At 34.4% G+C, this 13206-nt stretch overlaps 1 protein-coding gene across 1 annotated transcript in view; it reads right to left on the bottom strand.

Annotated features, from left to right (window-relative positions):
* Ptprq (protein tyrosine phosphatase receptor type Q) overlaps positions 1–13206 on the bottom strand; it is a 188705-nt gene that overhangs the window by 119438 nt on the left and 56061 nt on the right. Inside the window, exons 17-19 of the mRNA XM_021205432.1 lie at positions 12122–12242; positions 2661–2821; positions 1821–1966 (exon numbers count right to left, since the gene is read on the bottom strand). Coding sequence (XP_021061091.1) covers positions 1821–1966; positions 2661–2821; positions 12122–12242 — 428 coding nt within the window. The remainder of the gene's footprint in view (positions 1–1820; positions 1967–2660; positions 2822–12121; positions 12243–13206) is intronic.

Raw genomic sequence — 13206 nt, 5'->3', positions numbered from 1 at the left:
AAGCTCTGCCCTTACCCTGGTCCTCACAGCCCATACTCAGCTACAGATACTCAGCTACAGATGACCTCAGCAGGGCATACTATAGCCTAGACCTAGAGGCTGTCAATCAGAAGTCCCAACTCTGATTAAGCTAAACATCCTAAACAACACATGGAACTGGGCCATTCCAAGATATCTGCCATCTTCTTTTAATTAGGATGACACCTAGAAATAAGAATTGACAGTCACAATCAATTCAGCAAGGCTTTTCTCCCAGTAAAAACTGTATTTTATAAACTACAGCATTCCTTTAAATTCCTGTTTCCAGATGATATTTCAACTCCCTGTCTGTGACTGGATCACACTACTCTTCTTTTCTTTTTTATATATTAAAATATGAAAAACTTTAATCTAGAGAAATAATATAACAATTTTGGACAAAATTGAAAACATCTCTCTAAATTACTCTTGGCTTTTTCATTACTTCTATGTTCATATCCCAGATCATTACTCTTTGCAGACTGCAGTCCCATGACCTACATTCTTCAGACGGATAATGATATGTTCTCTGTATTTTTTTATATCTGGTGGTAAGCATTAATAATGGCATTGTGACTATAAAAACTTGCTCCTCAACAATGAAAATATTTCAATTGAAGAAAAAAATACTATATTATAAATATTTGTCTTTATAACCACAAATACAAATAAATGTAGTCCTGAGCCCTTGCTAATGTAAGTTCACTTTCAACAGATACCCTTACAGAATAGCACAACCAATCAAAATGCACAGTTGTGGATGCCAGACCCAATGGATACAGCAAAAATGAGTGAAGACTGTGAGAGCTAGACAATCACAAGATTTTGCTGTAAGATTATGTCTCTTAGTAATGTCAGAAGGTATATCCTCAGAGTCACGTCCACGTGGCTGCCAAAATGTGAGCTGAACAAGGACAATACCTACAGACATGCTGAAGTGGATGAGGAAAGTCTGTGAGGCCCCAGGCCTACGCAGACAATGACAGGAAACTAAGCAATGCAGAACATGGGAGAAATGGTCTTCTGTAGGGAAGAGCACACCAATTAGTTATCCAAATCAGGTAAACAGCCCTGAAAATATGCATACAAGTAACATTATACAGACTGAGTAGACTTTACTTATGTGCTAGGAATATATATATATATAACTCAGATAGATAGATAGATAGATAGATAGATAGATAGATAGATAGATAGATGATAGATAGATAGATAGATACATACATACATACATACATACATACATACATACATACATAGAAACATAGAAACATAGATACATAGATGGAAAGACAGGTGGATAGATTAACGAAAAATAGAGTTCATGGATTTTAAAGACAGTAAGAATATATGGGAGGCTTTGGAAAGAAGAAAGGAGAAGATGATGTAATTATAATCTCAAAAGCTAAAGGAAACCAATAAAATAAGCAACGATATTTAACCACGGAAACCATTCATATTGTATACAAACAAAATTAAAGTGGTTTTCAGCTAAGAAATAGATCAAAGTAAATGAATGCATTGTTGTTAAAAGAAAAAAATTACTGTAGAAAATAGAATTGAATTTTCTTTGTGTGGGGTTGCTAAGAGACATAAAACTGATGAGAGGGGCACAGGGAGAAAAAGAGAGACAGAGAGAGAGAGACAGAGAATCAGAGAGACAGAGACAGAGTGATCAGGCAGAAAATTTAGGAGTACCTGACATTTCATCATGATTTGATACACCAATGAGACAATTATCAATACAAATAGTCCAAACATTAACAATATTGAGGTCATGAAAAGAAATCCACAGTTCTTACCTGCACAAAAGTACCTGAAGTATTTTGGTAATAAACAGAATAATATTGTATGATTCCATTTGGTTTTACAGGAGGAGTCCAAAAGAGAATTATTGATGAAGAACTGAGATTCACGTAGTGGACATCTTTGGGAGGATCGCTGGGCTCTATAAAACAAGCAATTCAGAAATGTTTCAGTCATGGCCAGAAGTTACATTGAAGTTTCTTAAGTTTTCGAGAAGTTGATAAATTGAAAAATGAGAATAATCCTTTTTCAAAAAAACCTTAAATTAGGAATGCTATCTATGTCAGTGTCAGAAATGAAATCATAGCCTACATCAGGGTGTTATTCTACCCTTTTACCATATGACAATTACAGAGAGTGAGTTCCTCCTTGTCAAGGCTCTACAAGATAACCACTGTCCTTGATTTGCAGATAACATAATAGCTAATTTCTATGACAGAGCACATGACTATGAATTCCTACTTTATTGGAAAGTCTTGAAATACTAAAAGCTAAAAGCCAACAGAAAGTCAATGTTACATATTTTATTTTGCTACATTTAACCTGCAGGTAAAATGTTGCTCATGTGTTAAGTCCTGTGCTGAATGAATTCATCCCTGGATGTTTACTCCTTATGCCTCATAAGAACCCAGAGATGTCATATACTGTTGCCACTTCAACAAATGGAAACTTGAAGCATAGACAGATTACTTCCATCTCCCAACAGCGCACACAAAGGAAGTAGACACAATTTTGCATCCAGCTAAGGATGGGTTTTAGGCTTAATACACATTTTTGATATATGATGCCTTTTGAGCTAAATACTCATCAAGTTGATTGAGACCCTAAAAACTCACCTCCCTCTGGTGTTCGAAAATTAATGATGCTGCTTCTTGTTTTCCCATCACCAAATCTTGTGCTAGCTGTTACATAGGCACTATAGTCAACATTATAGTCTAAGTCGGACAACTCCAGTGATAATTCAGTTGCATTAATAGTTTTTAATGATGATTTATCCCTAAGAGAGACAGAAGAAAAGTAAAACTGTCATTCAGAATAAATTCTCCTGCCTACTTTTGAGGACTAGTACATCAAAAATATGTAGCAATACAGCAAAAATACAGTAATTTCTTGGCTTAACTTGATAAAGATGCCACTTATTCTGAAGTTTTGAAATTAGTAAATTCCAGACTACTTCAATAGATTAACTTCATTAGCTTCCAAGTATATTTATTAATTGAATCAAATGTTTATAATGATAAGTATCTTGGACCAATTTTAGTGGCTCCAGGGATAGTTCAACTTTATTAGATTGAGAAGCACCTAGAAAAAGTATGCCTCTGGGTATGTCTGACAGCATATCTTCAGAGAGGATTAACTATCGAGGAAAGATGACATGATCGTGCGGTATATTACCCCAAAGGTTGAAGGCCTAAGCAGAAAAAAAATGTAGAAAAAGAGAATATCTAAAGTAAATATTTTGTAGTTCTCTCTTCTATCTGGCAGCCATGAGGTAAGATGCTCCTTCAAAACCATGCGCCATGCTGTAATTGAGTGAAACTTCTGAAACTGTGAGCTGTGAATCAAATACTACTAGTAGTAGTAATAGTAATAATAGTAATAGAAACTTCCCTTTCTTAATTTGTTTTGTTCATGTGTTAATTTCATTTATAATTATGTGTAAGCATGTGGGGGGGACTGTACATGTGAGATGTGGGGTCTACATAGATGAGAGGTATCAGGTCCTCTAGAGTTGGAGTTGCTGGTAGTTGTGAGCTGCCTAGCATGGGTGCTGAGATCTGATCTCTGGTCCTGTGCAATAGCACTCACTGAAGCTCTTGGCAATCTCTCCAGCCCCTTTCCTCAGGCATTTGTCCAAGGAACAGCAGACTAAGACAAACATGTAAAAACACACTGTATTCAAAGTTACTTTAGCACACTTTGCACACCAATGCCTTCATTGCTCACATATTTTGTTCTTTCTGATGTTGGCAAGATCATTCTTACGTTATTATTTTGTCAGGTAAAACCCTTTCTCATATGTTGCATATTGGTGAGTTTTACTTCTATGCCAATTCAAATAAGTAAATAAACAATTCTGAGCAAAAATACCTCTTTGCGTTTGGTTTGTTTTGAGGGAGGGTCTTAGGTAGCCCTTGCTTCAGACTCATGGTGTCTGTAAACCTCTGCTGCTCAACTGCTGAGATTACTGATCTATCCCCAAAAGGGAGTGTGATTGTATGTATGTATGTATGTATGTATGTATGTATGTATGTATGCATACAATTATTTACTAGAAATGCCACCTAAAACAAGTTGTGCAATTTACAGAGAGAGAGAAAGAGAGAGAGAGAGAGAGAGAGAGAGAGAGAGAGAGAGAGNAGAAATGCCACCTAAAACAAGTTGTGCAATTTACAGAGAGAGAGAAAGAGAGAGAGAGAGAGAGAGAGAGAGAGAGAGAGAGAGAGAGAGAGAGAGAAGAGAAGAGAAGAGAGAGAAGAAACCAGAAATGGCACCTGTTATTTAGTTAGAATCTTTAAGGTACTTAAAAATGCTGCTTCTGACAAGTAAATAAACTAAATCAATATAGACTCCAAACTTTCTAAGTAACTAAATCAATATAGACGCCAAGCTTTCTAAGTATAGAAATCTAGCAAGGGAAACTAATTTTTAAAAAGTGTTAAAATGTTGCAAAAGTGTAGCAATGTAATTATTTTTTTTAGTCACACTAACTCAGTTCCCATAATTTTGAATTGAGTCTTCACAGTATTTAAATCCAAGAATAAATACTTATGTAGTGGTCCTAAAACCACTATTTACAAACAGATGTGCATCCTAAGAACAATAAAATTATTAAAGAATTTATATAAGGGAAGAGAGTGGTATCACAAAAAATAATATCTCCTGCCATTTCATATTTTTCTTCTTTGGAAACATAAATGTAAGTAGATTTCCCCAGTGAATAGAAAATGTTTCTTCTTTTGCAGTAAAATATTTGAATCCTCAAGTTTTAAGATAATAACAAAACCTGTGCGAAGAAGTGGTATCTGCAGAGATACATTTCAGTCTGCTTTTGCTGTTACAGAAGCATCAATTTAATTCAAATGTAAGCACTGGTATCTGAGAAATAATTGGATAACTTATGACAGTGGAAAACATTCTGAGTTCAGAGTGTGTGACTAGAAACAAATGGTACTATTCAATACACTCCTCCAGATATAGTGTTACGGTATTTTAAGAAATACAGTAGAAAATAAATGAACATAAATAAATTTATAGAGCTCACAATTTCACTTGAATGGTTTATCATAAAACTGAACAAAGGTGAAGTAAAAGGAGAGGGAAGTGGAGTGTCACTGAGGGAAAGCCTGACTCCTCAAGTCTTAACAGCTGCTATGAGTGTGTGAGTGGCACACAAATCTCTGGACCAAGTGCAACCTCTCTGTCTCCAAGGAGCCATCAGTAGGCAAATCTGTAGCCTGGCAGATTCACTCCTCTAAGATTTGATATGTAATTGTGACTATAACTTTTGCATTAGCTGGGTTAGATTTTATTTTCATGTTCTGTACTTATTGGTTTAACATCTAATAGAATTTCTATGTATAAGTTCTTGTATATATTATGTTACTTCTCTTGTCTCATATGTTAGTAATAAATATTTGATATCTTTCCACAGGTTAACTACTTAATATAGGCATACCATGAATACTTAGCTATGGTTGTCTTAAATAATCCTCAATGATCTCCTTTCTCCTTCCTTAGCTATTACTAGTGATAAAACTGTGGTGATTCCTCAACAGATAACAGATTCCTCTTTATTATGGTCATTTTATTTTGGCAGTTTAAACTTTATGACCATTGAATCAAATGAATTTGATGCTTGTCTTAGTGTTGCTTCTCAATGATTACCATTCTAATTTTTAAATTATTTCAAGAGCCATATCAAGAATATCTGAGAGTATATGTTGGGCAGACTCTCATTGTTAATCTGGATACTATTATTTTCTCAGCTTCTACAAATCTAACTGGAAAAACTTCTCCAATTTTTGTTTGCATGTTTTTGACCATGAGTGATATGGTATGCATGCTCACCTGTTTAACCATGACACATAGTCCACTTTTAAAAATAAACTATTCACACATCTTACACATCTACTATTACAGCTTTTCAGGTGGACAGTGTGTGCCTTTAGACTGTATCCCAAATAAACATATATGATGTTGTCAACTTAGAGATGAATATATAAAAACCAATATTCAAAAGAATTTACCCAGACTTACTGAACATCTACAATATATAAGAAATTATCATAGACATCAAATATAATAAGAAACAGATTTTAGCCTCTAATCGGAGAAAAAGCAACAATTTCAATATAATAGAATTCATTAGGAACAATGTGATTTCTCTAAGAACAGGACAGTAATTTTTTATTTTCTCATAGACATTAAAGAGGAATTTAAAGTGATGAATAATTAATTTAATTATGACCAAAACCTAGGAAAGGAAGATATGAGAAAGCCAAAGATGTAGGAAATTGTTAACTTGAAAAACCATCTGCACCATCCATGTGTAGAACAAGGAGTTAAGGAGAATATGGAAAGGAAAGGATCAAGAAGGAATCTCAGCCTTATGTATCCAAAGTCATGAATGCATCATTTTTAAATGTATGAATGTTACTCAATACTGAATCTCTAAAAGAGATATTTTACATCATTCAAGATTAAAACTGTGAACAAATGTAAAGGTAGCCATCTGTAATTGTTTTTACTAAGTTTAATTCTAAGTTTGGCAGAATATTTTAAAACCGTTTTTGGTTTTTATATTTCAAAATAAATTTAATTTGCTTTGGAAGAATTCTGAAAAATGCTATATACTTTTATTATTTTCATTCATGAGCTGTATGAAGAAACTGTCTTGAATTAGCATCATTAGAAGATTAAAGATAAAGTTACTTGATATTTTTACATGTAAATTATCTGACTGCCTTAAAACACCTAGGCTAAAGTTAATTCTAGAGCAGTGGCTTTCAACCTTCCTAAGACTGTGATATTTTACTATAATTCCTCACGTGGTGGTGATCCCCAATCATAAAATTATTTTTGTTCCTATGTCTTAACTGAATTTTCTATTATTATAAGCCATAAGTGTATGATATGTAGGATATCTGATAGTTGACCCTTAAAAGGGTTGTTCAACTCACAAAGGGGTCATGACCCATAGGTTGCGAAATACTATTCTAAATCATTAACCCAATCTTCTTTACCAACTTCCTTGTTTCTGGCAACATGGGTCCTTGCCAAATGATAATTTCCAACAAAAGAAACAAATGAACATCTATAATACCAAAATTACTTGGCTATTCCTAAACAGATTTTCTCATTTTTGAAAATACTTATAGGTAGACATACTTTCCTAACCAAGGTTGGAACTTAATAAAAGGTGAATTTTCATTCTCATCTTCATCATTTGATATTTTGTTTCATGTTGGTATAAATATCTAGTTTATAAACTATTTTTGTTTTTTAGTTATTCTAGGCTTGTACAGGAAGTTTAACCCAGCAACATGGGTTCTCTGGCAAAGGATTACATTCAAAGTCCTAGTCTATATGATTCAGCTGGAATACAAATACAGCATACAACTTTAATTCCTCTGGATAGAATACAGACATGCCATAATACATACCATTAATATCTAACAATGAAGGTAAGGTTAGTTTGTAGAAGGAAGCAGCCATGTCTGAGCGGCAAACAAAGTGATGAATCAGACAAAGATCTGACAAAATGGTCAGAGATAGGATATACCCAACTCTTATGAGAACAGCACAGGAAAGAGAAGCTATTTAAGAGCAGTGCACGGGGCAGAGAGAGAGAGAGAGAGAGAGAGAGAGAGANAGACAGACAGACAGACAGACAGACAGACAGACAGACAGANAGAGAGACAGAGACAGAGACAGAGACACAGAGACAAACAGAGACAGAGAGAGAGACAGAGAGAGACAGAGACAGAGATAGAGACAGACAGACAGACAGACAGACATTTGGGAGTCAGTTGAGTTGAGTTGTGTGAGTTGTGTTTGGTAAGTCAATTGCAGGCAGTGGAGTGGGGTTGAATTTGTTAGTGAGTTCATGTAATGCAGAGCCGGTCAGCAGAGGCAACTGAAGTAAGAAAATGAGAAGGAGCCAGATGAGTTCAACAGATTGCCACAGTTAGTGTGAAGCCAAGTAGAGCAATTCAGTGAGAAACTGAGGGAAGCCAGATTGGATTAGTCAGGTGGGAGAGGAGCCTGAGCCAGAACATCTGATTTGAACCAGCCAGACAGAGTTCAGAAAGAAAGGATGAGCTAATCCACCAGTAAGCTTTTGAAATAACAATTACATCAGGTGAATAAAAGAAACTTTTACATATGCTCATTCCTTTTCTCACTTAGTACTGATAACCCAAGTGGTGTGAATATTCTTTAATTTTAATTTCATAATTAATTTATGAAATCACTTCCTAATACAAGCTAGCATTTGCTAATTAATTTTTCACTTCTTGGAGTCTTACTAGAGCTCTTGTTTGATCTTGCACTTGAATCTGCTTAAGCATGTTACTTTCATTCACTCAGCAAACCACAGAAGTACATGCCGTGATGCTGCCCTCCAACCTCTAATGAGTCATGGTGACTTCATTCTTCATAAGCTGCCTCCACTGTGATACTCTCTGACTTCTTAACATACCAGGAAAGGGGGGATGATAGGGGATTTTTGGACAGGAAACTAGGAAAGGGGATAACATTTGAAATGTATATAAAGAAAATATCTAAATAAATAAATAAATAAATAAATAGATTGATAGTTAAATAATTAAATAAATAAATCTTTTCTACCAACATTGTACAAAATGAGAATCCCAGTCAAGAAATATCCCATTCTCTGTGCTGGTCTATATGAAATGCTTTAAATTTCAGGTAATTTTTTAAAAATATGCTGTAACTATGCATGTTAGGCTGACCTTGAATTCATGGTTCTCCTGCCTCAATAGCCCAAGTACTGGTGTTACTTGTATTATTCTGTTAAGTCATTTTCAATAATATGAACATCTTGTAAAAACACAAAAATGGGGCCATGCATAGTTGATGTCATACAAAAGTCATGTATAAAACTTGTATTTTACCTATTGCATAGACCCATACATTTAATAAAGAACTGTACTAAAATTGTTTTAAAACCCCAAACAAAGACCTTCAGCGAATCCTTTTAAGCAATTATATAGTGGTATATGATTATATATTAAATATGTCTACAATCACTTTGGGGTTCTACACATGTTTTATTTCTATATGTGTATTAATATATATCTGTCAAACAGTGACTTAGTATTGTTCCTCATAGTGTTTAAGAAACAAAACACGTTCAAGGTAAGACTTATATATAAACTAGAATAATAGTGTTGCTTTTACTCCATAGCCTTTTACCTATACCTTGTAGGATTGTGGCAATTTTGGAGAAAACTGTCAGTTTTCCTGACACATAACATACAGAGGCAAAATTGTTAAATAAATCCAAGCTGAATTAAAGAATATATCAAGTAAATTAGCTTTGTATGACTTTACAAGAGCATTGTGTATCAATTACAAGTTCATTGAAAGAATATATGTATAGTGTTCTAATAAAACTGTTTCATTAATATATTTGCCTATAGAAAAGGCTGTGTATCATTAAAACCCATAATTTGTTGATATAATGAGGGAAAATATTACCTTAGCATATTGATATGATAAGCATTGTTTCATGATGAAGATTTTAGAGGAACAAATTATTTTAAGTTGTAGAAGATTAATATACATTTCTAAATAATTCATCTACAAACTGTGACTAGCATGGTAGTTGGAACAAAATGAATACACATCAGTCCTTATGAAGAATTTTGTAGAGAAACCTTTATGACAAGGAAATAGTCACCCAGAATGGTAACCTGGAACCCTTCTTCTCAAAAACACACTAAAAGAAAAAACTATCCAAATGGGTAGCTTTATAAGAATTTGTAAATATTACAACTGGAAAGAAGGAATCTGAGAATCATGAGAGGTGGGGGAATTCTTAGAGATCTGGCTCGTGTAGCAGACAGCATTTTTGAAGACTTTAAAGCAGCAGTTTTCAACCCGCGAGTAGTGGCTTCTTGTGGTCAAATGACCCTTTCACAGGGGTCATATATTAAATGACCTGCATTTCATAGATTTACATTATGATTCATAACAGTTTCAACATTAGAGTTATGAAGTAGCAGTAAAAATAATTTCATGACTCGGGGGGGGGGTGTAGTGTCACCACAACATGAGAAACTGTATTAATGGGTCCCCAGCATATGACTCGGGGGGGGGGGTGTAGTGTCACCACAACATGAGAAAATGTATTAATGGGTCCCCAGCATTCGAAAGTATGAGAACCACTGTCTTGATGAAATCACACAGATAGCTACACATCAGAGACAGAAACAAATCCTGTATCTCACTAACTTGAATCTATGTATAGTGAGTGATGATGATAGCTGCTTCATACCTTCCCTCCTTAAACTGATAATAGCAAAGAAAGAAAAAAGTAAAATTTGTGACCTCTTCATAGCTGTACTGTCTAAAGCGTTCAAGGAATGTCTTAGTAAAAAGTTGATGGAAACTAAAAAATACATTTCTAGCTACTTCATTACATAGATAACCTTCTTGAATATACTTTATTTATGTGAAATAGTCATCCTGCTATATGCTATATAAATTGCATTATTCTTATGGCATAAACAAACTATAAAAAATCAGAGATTAAGTTTTAAACCTTAAAACTATACTTTTTATTTACTCGACAAATGATAATACAGCTTCAATCAGTTATGAATGGTAGTTTACTGTCTAATTCAACAATACATAAATTAGGTCATTGTAGTGTTTGTATATAGACATGCTATGTCTGTTTTGTCTATATCTGTGTTTGTGAGTGCTTGTGCATTTAATTAGAAAAGTCAAGCGTGTTGGCAACTTTTCTATATACCTTTTGATATTGAGTCCATTTTATAGCCTGGAGAGATGGCTCTGGGATGAAGAGCCAGGGTAGATTCCCAATATCCACATGGAGGTCTACAACCATCTACAACTCTAGTTCTAGGGGATGTGATGACCTCTTTTGGTCTCCTCAGGCACCAGACACACATGTAGTACACAAACATCCATGGAGACAAAAAACTCATACACATAAATTTTTAATTCATTTAAATTAATTTAAATAAATTAATCTAATTAATTAAAATTTTCAGGTATGATTTGAGACTCCAAAATTTCATATCCCAGAGTAAGAAGATGGCTCAGTGAGCAAGAATGCTTGCTCTGTAAACATGGAGGCCTGAGTTCAAATTTACCATACTCATGAAAACCCTGAGCATGCCCGTGTGTTTCCAGTGAGCCTCATATTTGAGTGCATGTATGTCCGTGGCGTCAGGCACCTACTGGGGCATTTTTGGTCAGAGAGTCAGGTTAAAGTACTGAAATCAGGTTCTGTGAAAGATCCTGTCTCAAGGAAATAACATAAAGAAGGTTTGAGGAAGGCAACACTTCATCTTCTCCAGTCTGCATGTACATATCACACAGGAACAAATATATGCATATATGCATATATGCACTGCATATACATGCATAACACACACACGCACATGCACACTTATTTTATTTTTTAAGAAGTATTCCTTGCCATGTGTCAAGAAAATGGAAATTTACTTTCATCATGATAAAAAAATTTAATTGAAATTAACTTGAAAATAGTTGTGCAAAGTATTTCTTTAAAAACTACTCATGGTGGCCCACATGTGTAGTCCCAGCTACTCAGGAAGCTGAGACAGAAGAATCGCTTTGAGTCCAGGAATTCTAGGCTATGCCAATCGATCTGATGTTTGCACTAAGTTCAGCATCAATACACACAGGGAGTGGGGACCACCAGGGTACCTAAGGAGAGGTGAACCAGTCCAGGTTGGAAATGGAGCAGGTTAAAAGACTATCAAATATTTTAAATCATACATTTGTAATCATGTAAATTAATCATCCAGACATTAAAGAGTATACATTTGGTATGGCTTTGAAAAACATACTTTTTTAAATTTTAGTTGCAAAGATTTTTATTTGCTGACCAACTGCATAATATGATGAAAACTTGTTTCTTAATAAAAAAGCATTTTATCCCACCTATGAATAATCAGGGCTCTAATGCAGCCTCACATTCTGAGATTAAACACTACATTCCTATTATATTACAAATTAATATTTGTTCTCAGAACTGCTTCCAAAAAATCCTTACCAGACATAAACTGTGTAATAGAGGATAATTCCATTTGGCTCCAAGGGTGGTTGCCATGACAACATCACGGTGACACCAGACAACTGTTTCACAGAGAAGTTCTGAGGAGGAGAGTCAGGAGCTAGAAATTTTTAACAAAGAATGACACATATCATTAGATAAATATGTAAAATGTAAAAATAAAAGTTTTTGGATTTTTGTTCACTCTAAAAAAATTAACCATAAACTCTATGGTAATTGAATCATGTTCAGCAATTCGCTCCATAGACAGAAGAACCTGATTGCTTATGGTCAGATAAAATGATGAAAGGAGATTTTCATGGTATTGTTAGAACATCTGCTCCTGTGAGTCAATGGAAAAAATTATTTCATGAGAAAATGCAACAAGGGTCTGTCACAGTGACTCATTGACTGTTTAAGAATATTTGGGCAAATTATCATTCTCTAATAAAAGCAAATGTTTTATTGGGGAGAATAAATGTCCCCAATAGTAAAAGATCATCCCAGATAATGAAGAGTTTGGAGAAAAAGATGTTATACATTCAAAGAATGATAAGCATAAATTTCGAAGGAACTGAGAATGACTGAACTCATCCAGGCAAATGGTACTCCTCAACCCTGGGGATGTGTCAGAAATCACTAGAGTAAGATCAAAATCTAGTCCATGAGTCTTTATAATTGCACAGGTTTCACAGGAAACTCCATTATAGCAGGATAGCATGCTAACAGAAAAATGCTTAGAATCACTCTCAGTTTCCTCAGCTTTCTTATAGTAGAGAATATCTCGTTTCATGAAATGAGTTCACTGAAGTGAACTACAGTTGCCCCTTCTGTTTTGCTTGGTTCTGCTTTGTTTTTCCCCCAATAGCGCCTCATTGGAAAATGCTGCTGAGTAGTGACATCACATGTGTCTGCATATTGTTTAGAGACATGTGTTTCCTGGCCTAAGAATCACTTCCAATTTAACTATTAAAGCAAACCAAATAAATACTCTCTTAGCATATTTATTTTTTTCTTTTAGATTTTTGATCTTTGTTTTTATTTATTTTTTATTTATTATTATTTTATTTATTTACATTTCAAAT

The sequence above is a fragment of the Mus pahari genome, chromosome 9, assembly GCF_900095145.1.
Source record: "Mus pahari chromosome 9, PAHARI_EIJ_v1.1, whole genome shotgun sequence".
Taxonomy (NCBI): Eukaryota; Metazoa; Chordata; class Mammalia; order Rodentia; family Muridae; genus Mus; species Mus pahari.
The sequence above is the reverse complement of the archived record's forward strand: the minus strand, read 5'-3'. Positions and strand labels throughout refer to the sequence as shown.